Source organism: Hippopotamus amphibius, chromosome 4, assembly GCF_030028045.1.
Source record: "Hippopotamus amphibius kiboko isolate mHipAmp2 chromosome 4, mHipAmp2.hap2, whole genome shotgun sequence".
Taxonomy (NCBI): domain Eukaryota; kingdom Metazoa; phylum Chordata; class Mammalia; order Artiodactyla; family Hippopotamidae; genus Hippopotamus; species Hippopotamus amphibius.
The window spans coordinates 160,286,813-160,309,688 of NC_080189.1; the positions used below are offsets into that span (position 1 = coordinate 160,286,813).

Sequence of the window (22,876 nt, forward strand, 5' to 3'; positions counted from 1 at the left end):
CTGAATTGGAAGGCGCGGTTTTTAACCACTGGACCACCAGGGAAGTCTCAGATGGCTGTGACCTTTGAAAATTAATTGTGCAGGCTACAAAATTTGAATGGCCAACCATATGTTAGTACCTTAAGAGTAAGAATGTAGTGGATAGGATTTCCTATAGGATCTAGAACAATGCTGAAATTTATCTTGAAACCATGAAGGGAATGTGGAAGGGCCTGTTTTAAACAGTGGCGCTGTTTCCCTGTTAGGTGCTGAAAGACTCCTTGTTGAGGGAGGGGTTATGGATAGAGGGCTTGGGGCCTGACAGCTAGAACCTACCATGCCAGGTAGGAAAGGAAAATGCAAAGAGAAAGCTTTCCACCTTCCTCCACCTAATCTCATCTTTCTTTGTCTTCCACTACCATCACTTTTCTTCTCCTTCCCACTCTTTTAAAAACTTAAAACAAAATTGTGAGGTACAAAACACAGACAAGAGAGCCCAAAGAATAAATGTTTACAGCTCAGTAAGTTTTAACAGAGCAAATATTTGTGTAATTACCAGTTGGTTCAGTACCTCAAAACCCTACTTGTGACCCTTCCCGGTCACTACCCTTTTCCTTCTTCCCGAAGGCAATGACTACCTTTCCTTTTTTTTTCTTTGTTTTAGGCCATGCTGTGCAGCATGAGTGATCTTAGTTCCCCAATCAGGGAGTGAACTCAGGCCCCTGCATTGGGAGCGCAGAGCCCTAAAGCCGGACTGCCAGGGAAGTCCCTACCTTCACTTTTAAAATTCTGATTTAATTTTGTCTATTTTTGAACTATACGTAAAGTCAATTTTACAGTAAATATTCTTTTGAACTTCCATCTTTCACAATTTTCTTGGAGGTACATTACTGAACTATACAAACAGGAAAGTGCACAGATCAAAAGTGGTATACTTGGAGTTCCCACTTGGAGTTCTCACTATTTAGGGACTTTGAGCATCCTGGGCGAAAAGCCTTCACAGAAACAGAACACAGAACCTGACCGAGCAGATAACATAAGGGCAGATGTTTATCAGGAGTGGTTAGAAAAGAAAAATGTTTATTTACATGAAATGCACAAAATTAAAAGAATTGAAAGTGAAAACTTAAGGATTCAAAATGAACAGAAAAGAGCTGCTAAGAAAAGAAGAAGCCTTAGCATCATTTGAGGCCTGGAAAGCCATGAAAGAAAAGGAAGCAAAGAAGGTAGCTGCAAAAAAAAAAGGCTTGAGGAAAAAAACAAGAAGAAAACTGAAGAAGAAAATGCTGTGAAAAAAGGAGAAGCACTACAAGCTTTTGAAAAATGGAAAGAGAAAAAGATGGAATATCTTAAAGACAAAAATAAAAAAGAGAAAGAATATGAAAGAGCAAAGAAAGAGAGAGAGGAGGAAACTGCTGCCAAGAAAAGGAAAGATAACTGCTATTGAAAAATGGAATGAAAAAAAGGAAGCTTTTTTCAAGGAAAAGGAAAAAGAGAAAATAAGAAAAGAAGAGCTGAAAAAAGCTGAGAAAAAAGATAAAGAGAAACAAACTCTTGATGAATATGAAACATGGCTGGAAAAAAAAGGAAAGGAAGGAAAGAATTGAACGAAAACAAAAGAAACATCATCCCTTTCTTGAAAATGAGGCACTTCCTCCATGGAGCCCTCCAAGCAGAACTGTGTTCTTGAAAGTGTTTTGATAATTCTTATTCTTGCATTATTTAGTTACTTATCAATTCACCAACTTTAGCCAAACTAAATTTAAAACTATTCATTCAATTCTTTATAGTTAGAAGAGTCTATTTTAATTAAAGAGACTGGTCACTTCTGCTGACAATGAAAAAGATGCTTTCGAGTTTAATCAGTGAAAGCATTGAAAGCATTTTTTGAACTGTAGATAAACTGCCTCAAATGAAGAGCTAATAATCAGATTGCTTTTACCATTGAAGTACATAACCCTTTATCATGTCTTGATAATTCTTGTAGTCTGATAATCCATGATCACTTTCCCTAACCTGTGCATGTTATTTAAGTATGTTTATTCCACAATATAAAAAGAAAACCATCCAGGTACGATAATCATAGAAATAATTGAATCTGTGAATGATTGCACATGTGGATTCAGGTTTTAAAATGAATGGTCGCTGGGGAGGATGCATATGTTATTTCTTCTAAAACTAATCTTTAGCTCAAAGTAGTTTCATTTGCACTGTGCAAATTAGAATTTTGGTCAATTGAGGCAGTAGTTCAGTAGAATCATCTAATCCTCAAGGCATTTTATTCAATAATGTCATGTTTTAATATGAGTATAGTTTATCTGTTCCTGCTTAAGTGACAATCATAGGCACTTTATAATGAGCGGACCTTTGAAATGTGTCTTCCTAAATTCTATCTCACTTTATTATTTCATTGGTATCCAAAAAATGTCCATTTCATGGTAGTGATATACATTAGTTATGGTAGTTCCACAAGAGTCCAAGGTCATTAGCACTATTATGATTTTCCAGACTAGAGCTATAAAGATGATAAAGGCAATTTTTGTCCTCTTAGCTAATCCACAGTCATGTAGTTTATATTTAGAAGACAGCTGTATGGGAAGGTAATTTGTAGAAAATGTCCAAAGAATCTATTTATTTGATCTCTGCATATCCTCATTCATTGGACTCATACTTGAATTGGTCCACTAGTTTCTCACAGACCAAATGTATGCTCTCAGAGTTGAAATGCTACTTTAGCCAATGAAGCAATGCAATGATAGATGAGAATAAAGTTACTATTTATTAAAAAAAAGTTAAAAAAAAAAGTGGTATACTTGGGCTTCCCTGGTGGCGCAGTGGTTGAGAGTCTGCCTGCTGATGCAGGGGACATGGGTTTGATCCCTGGCCTGGAAGGATAGCACGTGCGGTGGAGCAACTAAGCCTGTGTACCACAACTACTGAGCCTGTGCTCTGGAGCCCACAAGCCACAACTACTGAGTCTATGTGCCACAGCTACTGAAGCCCGAGAGCCTAGAGGCCATGCTCTGCAATGAGAGAAGCCACCACAATGAAAAGCCCGAGCACCAAAACGAAGTGTAGCCCCCACTCACCACAATTAGAGAGGGCCCGTGCACAGCAACAAAGACCCAACATAGTCAATACATAAATTAAAAAAAAAATGAATAAATTTTTTAAAAAGTGGTATACTTGATGAACTTTTCATAAACTGACCATACCTATGTGACCAGCACCCAGATCAAGAAACAGCCTCAGCAGCTCTCTTTCTGCCCCCTTTCAGTCACTATCCCTCCACTGTCCTGAATTCTAACCCTACACATCAATTTTGTCTGTTTTTGAACTTAAATATGTGAAAACGTACAGTATATATTCTCTTCTGTCTAGCTTCTTTCACTCAATGTTTTTTTGTGAGATTCATCTGATTTGTTTCACATATAGATCACTCATTTTCTTTGGTGTTTTATATTCCATTGTATAAATATACCACAATTGGATTATCTGTTCTAATGTAGGTGGACATTTGTGTTGTTTTCCAGTTTTCAGCCATTACGAATAGTGTTGCTATTAACATTCTTGTATATGTCTTCTGGTGAACATATATATGCATTTCTGTTAGTTATATGCTTAGGAGTGGGGTTATAGGCTCTGCGGCTGTTCAGCCTTAGTAGATAGTGCCAAATAGTATTTTAGAGTGGTCATTCCAATTTACATTCCCACCAGCAGCATATGAGAATTCCATTTGTTCCATTTTTTGGCTTGCAGCTGCATAACCCCATTTCTGCCTTCACCATCACATGGTATTCTCTCTGTGTGCTTTAAATGACCATATTATAAGGGGATTAGTCACATTGGATTGGGGCCCATCCTACTCCAGAATGACTTCATGTTAATTAATTACACTTGGGACAACCCAATTTCCAAATAAAGTCACATTCTGAGGTGCTGGGGGTTAGGACTTAAACATCCTTTTCTGGGGCAGGGGGACACAATTCAACCCCTAACAGACATAATAGTAGTTGACATCTGTTCTTGATCTCAGTGGGAAAACTAACTTTTCAGCATTAAGTGTGATGTTTGCTGTAGTTTTCTTAGTAAATACTCTGTATAAGATTAAGGAAGTTTCCTTTTATTTCTGGCTTGCAAATCTTTTTAAAAATCATAAGTAGATGTTGAAATTTATGACATCAAAGAAAACATTCTTTTTCTGCATATAATGAGATGATCATCTGATTTTCTCCTTAAGTCTGTTCTATAGTAAATTACATTTTTAAAACACTTTTCAAAGAGAATTTCAATTGAAAATATTAAAATTACAAGTAAGTGGGATTTCTGAGTTGGGTAAATGTTCGGTTTCTTGATCTGTAAACAGTGTGATTGGTTTGTGAAAATTCACTAAGCTGTATACACTAATGCTCTGCAATTTTATGTGTATACTTTATATTTCAATAAAAGTTAAAAGAAACACAACTAAATTCCTATTTGAGAATGAAAAGTTCTTTCTTCTGAAGGATACTTAGCTGCCCCACTTTCCACTCACATCCACCTCCTAAGAGAGGTGAGGATCTGGGTTGTTAAGATGGAAGCAAGGTCAAATCTTTAAGTGGTGCATACCTGACACACTGACACACTTAATAGTCTCAGAGTTAGGTAGGTTTTTGTTTTGTTTTATTTTGTTTCAGAATTCAGTGTGTATCAGCTTTGTTTTTCACTGATTCACTCAAGCCAAAGGAGTTCATGTTTAGTATTAGATGAGATTGGATTATTTTCTAAATCCAATCTAGCCTTCTCTAGACAATCTTGTTACCTGGCTTTTGCTATCTTTCCTTTGGCTGATATTCTCCAACGTAAATTTTTCTGCGTTGAATTATTCTAAAGAATTCCCTTTCTCCCCTTTTACAATACCTGCGGGAATTGATGTAGTCTTACATTCAGCCTTCAGAATACCTGTTCACAGATTTGTTCCCAATTGGATTTTTTTGTTAGAACTGAATTGAGTCTATTCAGTTAAATTGAGAAGAACTGACATCTTTATAGAACCATGGTAAACCTTTCCATTATTTCAAGTCTAGTTTTATTGAACTAGGATATAATTCTGTATAGTTCCGTAGTTTCCTTCATATAGTTTCTACATATTTCTTATTAGTGTTATTCCTACCTGCTTCATGGTTTTTTGTTGTTGTTGTTGCGATTGTTGCTATTGTGAATGGAACCTTTTTTTTTCCCCATTCAAAAATGAACCCGTAGAGCGATAGGATCTCTACCACCGCTTTCAGCTGTGAGACTCTATGGTTCCTCGGCTATATGGAAACATTCTACGCGCCCCTACATTATCCGAACCGGAAGGAAGATGGCAACCGAGAGTCGCCAAGCATAGGGCCGCTCTATCTTGCCTTTGTTCTCCTCTCGGTGGCTACTGCGCAGGCGTAATCGCCCTAGTACGGTCCCCGCCTTCCCGGTCGTGGGCCCAGCTCGGTAGCGCCGGCGCACTGGCGCGCTCCGTTTACACGCTGCGGGGCCTATAGGCGCCGCGAGTTCCGGCTGTCGCCGTCGCCGCCGCAGCTCCTGGAGGTCGGTTGCGACGAGTAACGGCGCCGGGACGAGCGCTGCGCCTTCTTCTCCGATATGTACCCGAATTGGGGCCGGTATGGCGGGAGCAGCCACTATCCGCCGCCGCCGGTCCCGCCGCCACCGCCGGTGGCGCTTCCTGAGGCCTCGCAGGGGCCCGGGTACTCGAGCTCGACGACTCCCGCGGCCCCCTCCTCCTCTGGCTTCATGAGCTTCCGCGAGCAGCACCTGGCGCAGCTCCAGCAGCTGCAGCAGATGCACCAGAAGCAAATGCAGTGCGTGCTCCAGCCCCATCACCTTCCTCCTCCCCCCCTGCCGCCCCCACCGGTGATGCCGGGGGGCGGCTACGGGGACTGGCAGCCACCGCCGCCACCGATGCCCCCGCCACCTGCGCCGGCTCTCAGCTATCAGAAGCAGCAGCAGTACAAACACCAGATGCTCCACCACCAACGAGACGGGCCTCCTGGTTTGGTTCCCATGGAGCTGGATTCCCCTCCTGAATCTCCCCCAGTACCGCCGGGGTCCTATATGCCCCCGTCGCAATCTTACATGCCCCCACCTCAGCCGCCACCTTCGTACTACCCCCCGACCTCGTCTCAGCCCTACCTGCCTCCCGCTCAGCCGTCCCCTTCTCAGTCCCCACCTTCCCAGTCCTACCTGGCTCCCACCCCATCTTACTCTTCCTCTTCTTCCTCCTCGCAGTCCTATTTGAGCCATTCCCAGTCCTACTTGCCCTCTTCTCAGGCATCTCCTTCCCGCCCCTCCCAAGGCCATTCTAAATCCCAGCTGCTAGCTCCGCCACCGCCGTCCGCCCCTTCTGGGAATAAGACAACTGCCCAGCAAGAGCCTTTGGAGAGTGGGGCCAAGAACAAGAGTGCTGAACAGCAGCAAGCTGCCCCTGAGCCAGATCCCTCTACGATGACTCCACAGGTAAGAAAGCATCTGCCTAAGCTGCGCCTCTCACCTAGAGGGCCCTAAGTGAGCAGGCCTGGGGGCTTTACCCAGTGCTTAGCCTAATTCCAACACACAATAACTAGCTAATTTACACTCCAAAGGATTCCATAAAAGCCAAAGGTCTGACATCCCAGCTTCTTAATTAGCTAAATGTGGGTTATTAAAAGAACAGTGTTTGAAGATATTTCTAGGCACCAGAGTAATGGGGTAGCTCAAGAGTTACTTCTCAGATATAGTCCTTGCTTTCCGTTGATCAAACTTCTAGGTTTTGTTGCTTTTGCAGAAGGCTTTTTTTTTTAATTGTAACTTAAACTAAAATTTTGTTTGAGAGGCAGCATAAAAAAGAAGCTTCTCAAAGGGCTGACACTTGAAATGCATATAAATCTTATGACAAGTTGGCTTCTTTAAAAGAAAATTAAGGGCCAGTGATAGCTGTCAGCTTCCTGAATTAAGAAGCCTCAGCAAATGAAGGATGGAAATCTTGTTCTAATCAGGAACATCCTAATTATGTTTATAGATATATATGCAATACCTATGGAAATCTACATACTTGACCTTTTTGGGAGTCTGTTGGTCATTTAAGGAACTGACCTATACATCCTTTTCTCACATCACTTAAAGATAGTTTTAAGGCATGACCAATTTGCTGCATTGCATTGTTGTTACCATTTACTCCAGAGTAACAGCCTTGGAATTTGGCCAAGTTTTAAAAAAATTTTCGTGACATCTCTTCATTCATGAGAGAGTCATTCTTCTAAACTTCTGTATCAAGTGATGCTTCCCTGTCAAAGATTGATAGGGTAGCAGTAATAAATGAATTCTCTTCTGAAGAAAGTAGATAAAATTGAAGTAGAAGAAATAATTTGTTTTGGTTTCTTAAAATAGACACTTTTAGCAATTACTAATCTACCTAGATTCCCTAATGAAAAAAGAGAATCTTTTAATCTAGAAGCTCAGATTTACATATAAAAGATATTATTCTAATTTTACAGTGGTTTGGCATTAGAAATTAAGAAAAGAAACAAGTTATTTTAAGTAAGCAAGATGTTGTACTTGGCACATCATCAGGAGAAAGCACTTGAGATGTTGGGGTAAAACAGTAGAATGCGAGATTCTGTTAGCTTACACCAAATTAGTACTATACTCAGGTTGTTTCCCTAGAGTCCTGTATTAAAATAGAGACAGAGTTTCTGCCCCTTTACTACCCCACTCTGAAATTTCCAGTGCTTTCAGAGTTAGTCCAAGCCAAAATATGACATTTATATCCTCATCTCTACTGGACTTTTTGTGGCCTTTTAGAGAGACAAATGAATTTTTTTTTTTTGGTGGGGTGGGGGGAATCAGACTGGCCCTTAATGTAAATACTTAGCACAAACACTGCTTTTGCTTTTCTGCCTTTGTACCCTTGTCTATAGTGAACTTCTTTTAGTGCTTTGAATATTCACTGCCTCGAATTCTTTTGAGAGCTGGAAAGAAAGTGGTGGAAGATGAGATCTGAGACATGTAAATGGGCCAGATCAAGAAGGCCCTTGCTAAGCCTCTTTAGGCTTTTTTACCTGTATCTAGAATTTGTCCCAACTTCCTCAACCCTCTCTGCCCCCTTATAGTTGTATTGCTTTCAAGGCACATCTCAAATATCAGGGTCTCTATGAAGCCCTGCCTCAGCTTACCCATGTGGTTTGGTTCTGTTCTTCAGATTGTAAGTCCCTTGCAGACAGAGACTGTCTCACTTATCTTTTTATCCTCTGCAGCACCTAGGACAGTGCCTTGCAAATTGTCAGCTCTCCACAAAGATTTGTTGAATAAGATACTGGAGGTGTCATGTTCTAGACTTAGGATACTTTGGTTTATTAGATAATAAACTTTTTCTTCATGCCAGTGCCAGTCTCTGACAATTGACCCTTCTTCATTGATTCATATTTTATTTTTGGAATATTTCATTTAAATTTTTTTTATGGTGAAAGATTTTAAACATGCACAAAAGTAGAGAAAATGGTATGAGTCCCCCTGCCCCGTATACCAATCACTCAGATTCAGTAACTCTCAAGATTTTACCATGTATGCTTCACCTAGGCCTTTATTGTTCTTGCTGAAATATTTTTAAATGAATCTTAGATCTCACATCATTTCATTCCTTCATTCTTAGACTTCTTTTTTTTAAAAAGAACTTTTTCTGAGCTAACACATTATAACATCTAACAAAATTAACAAGTTTCTTTCTATCATCTAATACCTAATGTATTCAGATTTCCCCTACTGTCTCATCATACTGATAAAAATAATTCCTTGATATTATCCATGTTAAAATTACCCAGTGGATTCAATAATGTTTTGATGGTTTGTTTAAATTGGGATTCAATATAGTCATTTTGGGGCAGAATAATTTTGTTGTGAGGCTGTCTTGTGCATTGTAGGATGTTTAGCAGCATCTCTGGCCTCTACCTGCTAGATGCCAGTAGCAGCCCACAGTTGTGACAACCAAAAATGTTTCCAGATATTGCCAAATATCCCCTGGGGGGCAAAATCACTCCCTTGAGAACCGCTGATTTAGGTTAGTCTCTCCTGTTCTCTTTCTCTACCCCTGCCATTGAGCTTGATGAAAAATCTGTGTTAGTTGTCCTATAGAATGTCCCACTTTCTGGATTTGTCTGCTGTCTCATGGTGTCATTTGACTTGTTCCTCTCTCTCCCATGTTTTTTATAGACTAGGCATTAACTGTGCAACCTTCTTAGATTTTTTTTTTTTTTATTTATTGGCTGTGCTGGGTCTTCATTGCTGCACACGGGCTTTCTCTAATTGCTGCGAGCGGGGGCTACTCTTCATTGTGGTGCGCAGGCTCCTCATTGTAGTGGCTTCTCTTGTTGTGGAGCACAGGCCCTAGGTGCATGGGCTTCAACAGTTGAGGCACATGGGCTCAGTAGTTGTGGCTCACGGGCTCTAGAGCACAGGCTCAACAGTTGTGGTGCATGGGCTTAGTTGCTCCGTGGCATGTGGAATCTTCCCAGGGCAGGGCTCGAACCCGTGTCCCCTGCATTGGCAGGCGGACTCCCCACCACTGCGCCACCTAGGAAGTCCCAACCTTCTTAGATTTAAGCTGACTTTTCTTTTGGCAAGTGTACTTCATAGCCCAGGTAGTGCTGTGTACTTCATTTGCATCCCATCAGGAGTCACTCCATGCCTGCTTGTCCCATAGTTAGTGGTGCCAGGATTGATCAGGGGTTTACAGTCTGGTTTCTCTACTGTAAAGCTTCCCATCAGTCTTGCATCTAATGTTTCATCTAGTGGTGCATCCATTGATGGTCTTTGCTTGAGTAAATTATTTCTTTGTTAGAGGTTTCAGTATGGTGATTTTTTCCTGCCGTTTCTTCTACATTTAGCATAGGAATTCTATAAAGAAAAACTTCCACTCATGAACTAGGGCTTTTTGATTGGAAATATAGTTAGCATATAAAAGGCAGGATAAATGCTTGATATTCTTCTGCTTCTTTTCTTTTCTTTTTAATAAATTTATTTTATTTATTTATTGGCTGCGTTGGGTCTTCATTGCTGCACATGGGCTTTCTCTAGTTGCGGTGAGCGGGAGCTACTTTTCGTTGTGGTGCACAGGCTCCTGATTGTAGTGGCTTCTCTTGTGGCGGAGCACGGGCTCTAGGCGCACGGGCTTCAGTAGTGGAGGCACACGGGCTCAGTAGTTGTGGCTCACGGGCTCTAGAGCACAGGCTCAACAGTTGTGCCGCACAGACCTAATTGCTCCGTGGCATGTGGGATCTTCCCAGAGCAGGGCTCGAACCCATGTCCCCTGCATTGGCAGGCGGGTTCTTTTTTTTTTTTTTTTTTTAATTTATTTACTTATTTTTGGCTGTGTTGGGTCTTAGTTGCTGTGCACGGGCTTTCTTTAGTTGTGGCAAGCAGGGGCAACTCTTCATTGAGATGAGTTGCGGTGGCTTCTCTTGTTGTGGAGCATGGGCTCTAGGCACGCAGGCTTCAGCAGTTGTGGCTCGCGGGCTCTAGAGCACAGGCTCAGTAGCTCCGCGGCATGTAGGATCTTCCTGGACCAGGGCTCGAACCCATGTCCCCTGCACTGGCAGGCGGATTCTTAACCACTGTACCACCAGGGAAGCCCGGCAGGCGGGTTCTTAACCACTGCACCACCTAGAAGTCCTCTTCCACTTATTTTCTAGTTTTCAGAGTAAAGTGGTGATATAATGGAATGTGTCTTTTTTGAAGAATTAACTTTTTCTGTGTGTTTAAAGGACTGGCTAGGTAAAATGCATACTTGTCTTTTTTGTCATGAATTGTGATTTATTCTTTTATTCTCTGAACTTATTTAGGTAAAGCTGTTGGCTTTGATTTCAGTTTTTAGTCATTATTTAATATTCAAATATTTATTGAGTAACAACTGTATGCCAAGAACCATGCTTAGTATGGGAGATGAAATGGTGAACAAAATAGACAAGGTACCTGCCCTCAATGACTTGTTCCAATGAGGGGAAAAGACATTTAAAGAGTAATTAAAGAAGTGTAAGGTGCTGTGGAATTATAAAATAGAAAATATTCTTAGACTGTCCCATAAGGAATAGGAAAAGCTGAGCTTTTTTAAGCTCACCATTGTATTCACAGTGCATTGCTCGGGGTCTAGCACATAGTAGGTGAAGAATAAATATTTTTCAAATGGTTGAATATAGCTGGGAGCTCTAACCTAATTGAAGAGACCTCCCTTTGCAAGTAATATTTAAATGAAACCTGAAGAATGGGTAGGAAATAACCAGATAGAGTTCAAAGAATTAAGTTCAATATGGCTTACTGAAAACTCAAGGTGAGAATGGTAGGTACAAACCAGGCCAGGGAGGACCTATGAGGACTTTATCCTAAGAGCATTAGGAAGCCATTGAAGGATTTTGTATAGGCAAATGTGACAGATTGGCTTTTTTGAAAGTTGACTCTGCTTTGGAGAGAATGGAATTGAAGGGAGTAAGAGTGATTTAGAGAGAATAGTTAATCGAATGATCCAGGCAAGAGTTAATAGTGGCTTGGATTTGGATGGTGTTGGAGGATATGGAGAGAAGTGGAAAGACTGGAGAAATATTTAGGTGTTAGAATCCAATTGGAGATTGAGTAGTAATGGAGAGGAAGGCGTCAAGGATGTTTCCTGGGTTTCTGGGATAGGAAACTGGGTGATGGTGGTTCCAGGTACTAATAACCTACAGGAGGAGGAAGAGCAGGTCTGAGGATGAAGGGAAAGTGAAGAGTTAAGTTTTAGGCTTACTGAGTTTAAGATCCTTGAGACATAAGATTCCAAATGGAGATGTCCGGTTGGAAGTTAGATATAGGTGTAGAGTCTAGAAGTGAGATCTGGGAGACATGATAGACTTGTGAGTCATCAGCATAAAAATGGTATTTGAAGGAACAGAAATAGATGAGGTCTCCTGAGGAGTGCGTGTAGAGTAAGAATAAACTTTAAAGGACATTGAGCCTAGCCCTGCAGAACCACAGTATCTAAGGGAACCAATGGGAAGAAAGGCCAAATAGGTAGATGAAAAATCAGGACAATGCAGTGCCACAGAAGTGGAGGGAAGACTTTCTAGGAGGAGGGAGTAGTCAGCTGTGTCACTGCTGAGAGGTCAAGCAAGAGGAAGACTGTGAGTTATCTTTTGCATTTACTGACATGTAGATTATTGTTGACCTTGGCAGGAGCAGTTTCATAGTGACTGAAGCCATATTGCATTGATTTGAGGAGTGATGGAAGGTGAGGAATGGGGATGGTGAGTATAGACAACTCTTTCAAGAAGTTTGACTGAAGGAGAGTGAGAGAATGTGGGCAGCAGGTGGAGGAAGAGGCAAAGTAAAGGAGTTTTTTTGAGATGGGAATAAGATTATCTGGTGACCTTAATTCCTGGAATAGAGTGTGAACTTCAAAAATGTTGAAAATAAATATATTTTAAGTAAATTTTAAAAATGGAAATCATTTTATTGTTTTACCAAGTCCCCCCTCTCCATCCCACTTTCTTTAGGATATGACATTGAACATTTAATGTTACAGGCATTTATCCTAATCAACCTGGATAAGGCAACTTTCAAAATTATCCTTTAAAACATCACACGCATATACACATGTATTCATTAATTCATCCATTCATTCATCCTCTCTCTGTCTCTCTTTCTTTTTCTCCCCCTGTCCCTCCTTCTTTATATTTCCCTGTTGGGAGAATCATTTAGTACCTAGTTCTCTACTGTACTGGTAGCAAGTGGTCAGTAAGTGCTTGCTAAATTAATTTGCATCTTTTTTGGTAATGATATTTGTGACAAATACATCTTTACTTTTTAACTCCATTCAATCTCATTTTGAATGTGACATATACTGTGATTTTCCTCTACCTATGAACTAACATCCCATATGAGATGGAGTTGTCTGTTATAATGGGACATTCAGAAGAACTGGCTACTATTTCAGCTTCATTAGCGAATCCAGGCAGGTTTTATTCCTTTTTAAAATAGTGATAAAGCAACCTTCTCTGGGGTCACTGAGGACATTTCAGAATGATTTCATCATTATTCATTTGTAGAGCTTTAAAAATGTGCCAAAGCCTCATCCTAGGATTGAATTAGATCTGGTTTCTGCTTATCAGGTTCATATTAGATAGAAATTGACCTGCAGTGCTTACTGTCAGTAAATCAACAAGTACTTGAGCTCCTAACAAGGTTTTTAACCTTGGACTAGGTCTAAGACAAAGATAGAAAGCACGAGAATAAGGTGGGTGCAAACTGTTAAAGAATCTAGACCTGAATAATCTTTGTATCTGTAGCCACCGGCTTCTAGTTTATGAAAGATAGTTTGCATCTTTGTATCTTTTGATGAGCCTTTCAAAGCAACTTTAAAAAAAAGGAAACTTTTAATTTCTGCTTGAAAGAGTTTATTAATTTTTTAAAGCTAAGAGATAAGCCTGTTGCTGTTTTCAGTATTTTCATACAATAATGGAAGAAAGTTGAAAACGTTTTAATACCACATTATTGTTGACTGTCATGGTCCGTGTGCTGGTTTTTTTTTCATGTTGAATAGTAAAAGTAATTATATTCTAGGAGCTGATGATTATCTGCATGATAATTAAAAAAAGGAAAACCAGTCATGAGCCAAACTTCAAGATGGCCTTAGTGAGATGGAATTTATTCTTCCAAATGGATTGCAGCAAGTTTCAGGCCATAGAAGTTAGCAGCCTAGAAGGGAAGTCTGTAGCTGATGAGCAGCCATTTATTGACATTCTGCTGTGTGTTCCAGCACCCTGCTTAAGCACCAGATGGGATATGAGAAAAGCATGAGACATCTCTCTCCCAAGAAACTTACATGCTGTGAATGAAAAAACAGATAACAAGACAGTATGTTTCGTGAGAAAAGACTTAGTGTATATCTACATGTGGAAAATTGGAGAGGATATACAATAAAATAGTAACAATATAGGAAATCCTGGTTATCCAGAGATAATGAGTCCCAACGAAAGCAAGTAAAATGAATCAAGGACCAAAAGTTGATTGTAAAAAGTAAACAGTTTGATTTGGGACACAATCTTGAAAAATAAAGCTCAAAAATCATAAAGAATAGCCGAGTCTTAGAGTTTACAAAGAATAGAATAAAGTATAGATTAGGTTTCTGTACAATAATTTTTGTGACAAAATTGTATAACAATGTTATCATCATTTATTTCATTTTTGAATACGTTGAAAAAATATTTTAAGGATTTACACGTGTTTCCAGGGGCTGTTTTTCAACAGTTGATATTCACGTCCTTCTCTTTTGCAGTTCCTGTTGTAAACATTCTTTTTGGTTGTTAACTGGGAATGCCTCTGCTAGATCCTCAGCTGTCACTGAGTTCTGAAGTTCTCCAGCATCACTTCCATAAAATCCTGCATCTTTATAACTGCAGTAGAAATATATGCCGTTGTTTTTCTTTATGTGCTGTGGTTAATTACAGAAGTATATAGGGCGGTTCATTAGTGAATGTTTTACTTTTTTTTCCTTATGCAACCTGGTAACCATGGGGAATTATATAGTGAGCACTGGGATGATGAAGATCCTTTAGTTATTTCTGAGCGTGAGATTTTTATAAATTGATTTCAATTATTACTTACTTATTTGTAGTCAGATCTCTTTATTTGAGGTATTTATATTTTATAAAATTGTCAAGAACACTGAATTAGTGAATACTGAACCATTGCTCCTAGGGGAAATACAGGGTTAGGTTCCTGTGGGCCTTTGGTCACATCTTCATCAACCAATCAATACATGTTTTGTGTGTTTCTGTTTAAAGATGCCGTATTTAATGTATATTGTTGATTCATTAACATTGAACTCAGAGCCAGCAGTACTATAACACATGCCTAAAGGAAGCTTGTCCAACAGAAGTATTTTCTCCTTACGGCACGTCACAGTTCTTGCACTTAGAAACACTAGATAGCACTTCAGCACTATACTTGGGGGCCATTTTAAACAGCAAAATCTTCAACAAAAAAGTACAGAAGGGCTTCCCTGGTGGCGCAGTGGTTAGGAATCCACCTGCCAATGCAGGGGACACGGGCTCGAGCCCTGGTCTGGGAAGATCCAACATGCCGAGGAGCAAGTAAGCCCGTGCGCCACAACTACTGAGCCTGCGCTCTAGAGCCTGAGAGCCACAACTACTGAAGCGTGCATGCCTAGACCCTGTGCTCTGCAACAAGAGAACCCACCACAATGAGAAGCCCACACACTGCAACAAAGACCCAACACAGCCAAAAATAAAATAATAAAATAAATAAATTAAAAAAAAAACTACAGAAATGTGAAAAATGTAGCCCTAAATACACCTTGAAAGGAATGCTTATTTACAATATAAGACTGTACCTTCCAATTTTTTTCCACATTAAACTTATTATTGTTGTAATTTTTAGAAAGTGGAAGCACAGAATAAGCTTCCATAAAATCAAATTACAGTATAATTTGGGAGACAAAGTGAAACTTTTAAAATAAATAGAAAACATTCTAAAACACAGTGTATTTTCATTTATGCATATATACCTGGGTATGGCAAGATTAATGATGCAGCAGGTATTTAAAAGAGGGAAGGGCACTGCAGAAGAGAAGACAGAGAGAAGAGGTAGGACTGTTTGGTTATATTCATTAATCATGAAACCCCCGTGGATAAAACTGAACCAACTAAAGGCAAGTTAAAAACAAGTAGCTGTGAATACTGAAAGGATTTACTCTGTTTATCAGAAAGACTGCTCTCACCTCCAGAAGCATGTTCTTTGGTTTTGTTTTTTTGTGTGAGAATAGGGAAGTATGTTGAATTAATATGTGTGGTTTAACTTACATAAATTTGGGGAAGGAATTAAAAGATTGTGTTTATTTGCCTTTCTCAGTTCAGCTTTGCCTTTTCTTATGTATAAATACATGAACATAGACACAAATGTAGCTCTCTGTCAAAACCAAATTGCAGATATACAGAATTGTCAATTAAAATTCTTAAAAATGGTTTCTGTTGTAGGAACAGCAGCAGTATTGGTATCGACAGCACTTGCTTAGTTTGCAGCAGAGGACAAAAGTGCATTTGCCGGGGCACAAAAAGGGTCCTGTTGTAGCAAAGGATGTAACTGAGCCAGTAAAAGAAGAAGTTACTGTACCTGCCACCAGCCAAGTCTCAGAACCCCCTTCATCTGAGGAGCCCCCATTACCACCCCCTAATGAGGATGTACCACCTCCTCTCCCACCTGAGGAACCCCAGGTAACCATGAAATTAATTACTTGGTATTTCTTAAATTGTTCAGCTTTTTTTCTGATTCGTGTATATGTACCTTTGTTATAAATGGATATATATTTTCATATATTTCATTTGCATGTAAAATTTCATTTGTGGAATAATCAGATGTAGGCCTTATTGGGTTTAGAAAAGGCATTTTTCCATGGTTTAAATCAGAGTGAAGAATTAGAGACTCTCCTGAATTGAATGTCTCTAAGCACTAAAGAGATGCCAGGGTGGGTATTTTCATATTGGCAGCACCGGGCAATAATTAAGAGATTCAACTTTTTTTGTCAAACTGCCCGGGCTGTAGTCCAGGCACTGCTACTTGCTGGTGGTGACTCTGAGAAGGTAGTTAACCATTCTGTGCTTCAATTTCCTCATCTACAAAATGGGCATATTCAAGTAGTATCTTTCTTATAGAGCTATTAAAGCATTAAATGTGATAATCCTTGTTGCTTAGCATACTGACTAGCACATAGAAAGTTCTCAGGTTGGTCCAAAGGTCAGTGTTCTCCCAAGAGCCTTATGTGGAAACATTAATGAAACATGATGATTACACTGTAGTCAGCTGGTGAAAAGTGACTAAGGTGAAAAAGAGATTTCTCATATAGTGAAAAGGATAGTAACTGTGGATTGACTTTCTGCTGGGGAAATGGTTATCCTGTTTAGGAGCAGTGAGATGATTATTCTAGTAAAGACTGTGGGATTTATAAATTCCTTTGTATTAGTATCCATGATCACACTATAGATAGAACTAGGTATTTTATCTAAAGATAGAATAGCTTTTCTCAGCCAGAGTTGCAGGGATTCTGGACTTTATAACACAGTACAATTAGAACACAAAAATATTCAGGTTTCTTATTAATTTGTTTGCTGTTTATGACTTACCAAAAAATGTATCCTCTCTTTTAACTTTTTAGTCTGAGGACCCGGAAGAAGATGCCAGGTTAAAACAATTGCAGGCTGCAGCAGCACACTGGCAGCAGCACCAGCAACATCGAGTTGGCTTCCAGTATCAGGGAATAATGCAGAAGCACACTCAGTTACAGCAGATCCTACAACAGTACCAGCAGATTATACAGCATCCACCACATATACAGGTGAGTGCTTCCTCAGTTGACACATGGGAGATTGCTCCAGGATGTTTAAGGGATTTATTTCTCATGAAAGAGATTTAAATGTAAAGAAGGAACAGTATCAGATGTTTCCCCTGGAGTGCCCAAGTACTTATTTGTCACATTACCTGGGGGCTTGGGAAATGTGGTATTATGAAAATGCTCTTGGGGAGGGGCAGGTATAGTAGAGTCTTCTGATCATGTTAACCCAGGAAGATGTTAGAGTACTGTTCCTAACAGATTTAAGAACCAGGGCTTCTTACAGACTCACAGACATAGAAACAAACTTATGGTTATCAAAGGGGAAAGTGTGTGTGTGGGGGGGGTGTAAATTAGGAGTTTGGGATTAACAGATGCAAACTACTGTATATAAAATAAACAACAAGGACTTAACTGTGTAGCACAGGAAACTATATTCACTATCTTGTAATAACCTATAATGGAAAAGAATCTGAAAAATTGTAAGTTTTGTAAATCAACTATACTTCAATTTTAAAAGAAAAAGGAATTCCCTGGCAGTCCAGTAGTTAGGACTCTGCGCTTTCACTGCCAGGAGTGCGGGTTCAGTCCCTGGTCGGGGAAATAAGCTCCTGCAAGCCTCACAGAGTGGCCAAAAAAAAAAAGAAGAAGAACCAGGGCTTATGTCACTTCAAGTTCACCTGTGTTTTGCCTGAAAAGCATTATAGTAACGACAAGCAAAAACTCACCAGCAAGATCAAAGCAACCACCACAAAAAACCTAAGCAGATGCACCACCAAAGATGAAGTGACATAGATACTTGTTTGTCTTATATCAGTGAGGTACAAACTTGTGTCTGTATGTCTATGACATATCATTTTCAATAGTAATATTTAAAATGACCCATAGTAGTGTTAAAAACTTGAAAAATATTGATTGTTGAGATAGGTATCTGCTTTAGTGTTTGGTTGATTTTTTCCAACTCTGTGGTAACTTATATAAATAAGTCAAAGGGAGAAAGGCGAATGATCCTCATTGAAAGGATTTAACGAGCTTGTCCTTAGCCTCCCAAAGTCTTATGGTCTCATTTCTTAAGGCTTCAGATGCCCTTGATCCGTTAAAGTTTAACTTTTGGTTAATTCTCTTATATGAATGTCTTGAAATAATTTTTATCCCTTTACTTGTAGACCATGTCTGTAGATTTGCAGATGCGGCATTACGAGATGCAGCAGCAGCAGTTTCAACATCTCTACCAAGAATGGGAGCGAGAGTTTCAGCTGTGGGAGGAACAACTTCATTCCTATCCTCATAAGGATCAGCTTCAGGAGTACGAGAAGCAGTGGAAAACATGGCAGGGACATATGAAAGCCACTCAGACCTATCTCCAGGAGAAAGTCAATTCATTTCAGAACATGAAGAACCAGTATATGGGGAACATGTCCATGCCACCACCTTTTGTCCCATATTCTCAGATGCCTCCACCTCTACCAACAATGCCTCCTCCGGTACTGCCTCCATCACTGCCACCACCAGTGATGCCCCCCGCCCTGCCTGCTTCAGTGCCACCACCTGGCATGCCCCCGCCTGTGATGCCACCTTCTCTACCAACCTCTGTGCCCCCACCTGTGATGCCTCCATCTCTCTCTTCAACAGGGCCCCCACCAGTTCTACCCCCACCTTCCCTCTCTTCTGCAGGGCCCCCACCAGTTCTTCCCCCACCATCTCTCTCTTCAACAGCACCTCCGCCTGTCATGCCCCTCCCACCATTGTCTTCAGCCACACCTCCCCCAGGAATGCCTCCGCCTGGAGTGCCACAAGGGATACCTCCCCAGTTAACAACAACCCCAGTTCCACCAGCCTCCAGTTCTCAGAACTCACAAGTTCCAGAGAAACCTAGGCCAGCACTGCTTCCTACTCCTGTGTCTTTTGGTTCAGCCCCACCCTCAACTTACCATCCTCCATTGCAATCAGCCATTGGCCCATCAGAACAAGTGAATTCTAAAGCACCTCTCAGCACGTCTGCTCTGCCATACAGTTCATTCTCATCTGAGCAAGGACTTGGGGAGTCTTCAGGTGCTCCATCTCAGCCAATCACTACAGTCAAGGACATGCCAGGGAGGTCAGGTGGACTGCTTCCAGATCCTCCTAGAAGCAGTTACTTGGAAGGTCCAAGAGGCCCAAGGTAGGTCTGCCTTTTTTTTGGAAAGGGGTGGGAAGTGGCGGGGGGGCGGGGTTGGTTTGCTGATATAGGTTGAGTACTTCTCTTTGTACTTTTATATACATTCTTGGTTTACAATTAATAATATTAGTATTGTTCACTTATTAGGCATGACATAATGAAATCTAGAAATGGCAACGTGCCCTCCTTTCTTTGATGTCACCACTTTTATCCTGTATGTAGGATTATAGTTCAGGATAAATGTAGTGGATTAGAGTAACGCTTATCAATTCCTTAGTGACTTTCAATTTCAAAAGCAATATTTGTTCAACGTATTGATCTTTCTGCTTTTTGTTTATTTGACAACTGGATTGGTAACTTCTTTTTGTGAGATGATATGCTAGCTGTTGGAGATAAAAATGAATAAGCATCTAGTGAAATAAGGCAATGAAATTTAGTATAAGGATACATAGGACTTTTATTTTATCTATTTGTTCAGCAAATATTTATTAAGTTCCTGCTCTGTGCTTCCAACAGTGAATATAACATAACAGGCACAATCCCTGCATCCCTGCCCCCATGGAACTTTTATCCTGTATATTTTCCTCAGTTTAGGAGATGTTTTTCTTTTGCCTGAACCACATTTTTATTTAGAAAAGCACACAAAACCTTTGCTAGTAGTTTCTAAATTTTTTTTGACCTTTTAAAAGGTGTTAAATATATTTTCCCAAGTTTGTAAAAATATTTTTTCCCCAAGTTGGCATAAATGATAATTTTCTTATAGAAAAACATTTTCAATCATATTTTTTTCCAGTTGGAAATTGTACTGGAAATAGCCCTATACAAAATTTAGACAGGACAGGAAAGTATTGAAAAAAGTAAAAGTCACCTAATTCTACTATCTGGAGATAATAATTTTTAAAACATATGTCATAAAAAATTGAATCATACTAAGTGTATTATTTTGTAACTTGGTTTTCCACTTAACAGTATGGGTTAGTTTTCCATCTCAGTGTTGATGGATCTATAATACATCATTTTAAATTTAAACCTAATTTTAGTGTTTGAAAACAAAATATATCTTTTATTCTCCAGGTTTATATTCAGAAAATAGAACTCCATCCAAAAATGAAAGCTAATTAGAGGCAATTAACACGAATTCCTCTGAGTACCAGAAGGCTTGTCAGCTTTACATACATTATCCCAGGTTCATACCTCACATTTACCCTTTACAAACCGGGGCTGAAAAGATTGGGTAACTTGCTCAGGATCGTTGTAGGTGGGAGAGTAGAGCCTGAGTTCGCATAGTGGGAGCTGAGTCCAGAGGGTCCCCAGAGCAAGAGCGCTAGTTAAGCACTGTGTTTAATGCTGTGGTTCAGTGATGTTCATCCTGTCAGTGATTACAAGTGTGTGTATGTAGTCTTGGTTTATTTGGCATATGTTTCATCTTGGTTTGAATTCCTACTTATATCCTGGATTGAGCATTACCTTTTAGATATGGTAACTGATTTGCTATATGAGAAGTATGTTTTTATAACCTCATAAAACATAGATTTCCTGCTCCTTTTTTTCTGTCACAATAATGTTTTCTCTCCTTTGCCTACCAAATCTTGACTTGGTAAATTTAGGACCTATTTTAAGTTTTTTCTTGCCTCAAGGTACAGTTAATAATTTCAGTGCTAGGAGGGTCTTAGCAGTGATGTAGTGCAGCTTTTCCTTGATAGCGACTCACCTTTCTGTTGCATTTTAGTTTGTCATCCTAGGTCTTGCACATATTACCTTATTTATTCCTCTCAGTGATCTCATGAAGTAAATGGATAAAGGGAGCTGAGATTTGGAGACGTTATAGATAAATTGCCCTGGATGACATAACAAATAAATGGTTGAGATGGGGTTAGAATCCGAGGCCTTCTTAAGTACACTGTGCTTCCTGTGACAAGCAGTTGATGGACTCTGCTTAAACATTGGCACTGTGATAAGGAACACTGCTCTATAGGGTGTTGACAGTTTTCTAGAAATTTTATTTCTTACATTGAACATAAATGTGTTTCCTTGACTTCTACCTGTTGATTCTAGATCTGCCTATGTGGTGCAACACATAATGAATTATCCGATCCCTCTTCTACAAGTGTGTTCCTACCGTTATTCAAAGACCATCCTCTTGTCTCCTGCCACTCACCTTATGCATTCTGCTCTGCCATTACATAAACTGAAGTTCTATTTTTTTTCACACTAACATTGGTTCTAGCCTTCTGCTATATTTTTCACTGTCCTTTTTTTAGAAAAATATTTGTTTATTTATTTGGCTGCACTGGGTCTTAGTTTTAGCACTCAGGATCTTCATTGTGGTGTGCGGGATCTTTTTAGTTGCAGCATGCAGGATCTAGTTCCCTGACCAGGGAGCAAACCTGGGTCCTCTGCATTGGAAGCGCAGAGTCTTAACTACTGGACCACCAGGGAAGTCCTTGTTCACTGTCCTTTGAAGGGCCTTTGATTTGTCCGTCTCCTTCAGAATGAACATTTACTTCAGATGGAGAGGACCATAGGCCTGTTACTAACTTTGTTATAAAAAATGTACTTACATAGCTGAACAAATTGCTTTTTTTTTTGGTCAGTACTCTCACAGTGTTGACTCATGTTGGGCTTAACATCAGTTTGGCCTCCCAGGTCCTTTTCACCTTATTGTTATTAAGCCAGTTCTCTGTCACCCTGAACTTGTACAGTTTTTTGTCTTTTGTTTTTTTCTTTTTCTAATCTTTACATTTCGTCTAGTTAGGCTTGGGCATTCTAGTCTGCTGAATCTTGAATGGAGATTATGCTGTTTTTAGATATGAGCTATCCCTTCCTGGCTTTTTCCACCTGCAACTTTGATAAGGATGGCCTTTTTTGTCCTTGAATTAGATCCTGATCACATTTTCTACCTTGTTTTTAAAACCTTTTCCTGCTCGAACTGTGTCATTTTTTACCCTTCTACTTCTTTTGTTCACTTAGTCCATGTAAAGTATAGTTTGTGACTATTGCCCAGGCATAGTTGTTTTTTTTACCTAGTTACATGGGAGAAAAAAGATCAGTGGGAACCTGGTTAGTGAGTGAAAGAGACTGAGGTAAGAATAATCCACACTGTTAAGGAAAGTTGTGACTTTCCTGTATTAGCTGAATTCAGAGTTTGCTATATATATAACTTGTATGGTCAGCCACTGTGGTTTTGTGTGTGTGTTTTGCTTCTTAAACAAAGCCGGATAGGAAAACAAGAACTGAGAACGCAGTTAACTGATCTACCAATAACGCACTGTTAAATAAAGTTCTGGAAATTATTTTGAGTTTTTTTAAAAATTCAGATTTAGGCTGCTTTCTGAAAACTGAAGGTTTACAAAAAGTCAAGT

General features: G+C 39.8%; 1 protein-coding gene and 1 pseudogene across 8 annotated transcripts in view; both read left to right on the forward strand.

Moving 5' to 3' along the window:
• The first annotated feature begins 316 nt into the window (after window positions 1–316).
• LOC130851980 (microtubule-associated protein 9-like) lies at window positions 317–1,725 on the forward strand (annotated as a pseudogene).
• Window positions 1,726–5,448: 3,723 nt separating this feature from the next.
• YLPM1 (YLP motif containing 1) overlaps window positions 5,449–22,876 on the forward strand; it is a 92,344-nt gene continuing 74,916 nt past the window's right edge. For all 8 annotated transcript variants that reach the window (XR_009053097.1, XR_009053098.1, XR_009053099.1 and 5 more), the window contains exons 1-4: window positions 5,449–6,471; window positions 16,008–16,244; window positions 17,183–17,362; window positions 18,523–19,517. Coding sequence is in view for 5 of the 8 variants with exons in the window: in XM_057730714.1 (XP_057586697.1) it covers window positions 5,599–6,471; window positions 16,008–16,244; window positions 17,183–17,362; window positions 18,523–19,517 (2,285 nt within the window). In the remaining 3 variants the exon portion in view is untranslated. The remainder of the gene's footprint in view (window positions 6,472–16,007; window positions 16,245–17,182; window positions 17,363–18,522; window positions 19,518–22,876) is intronic.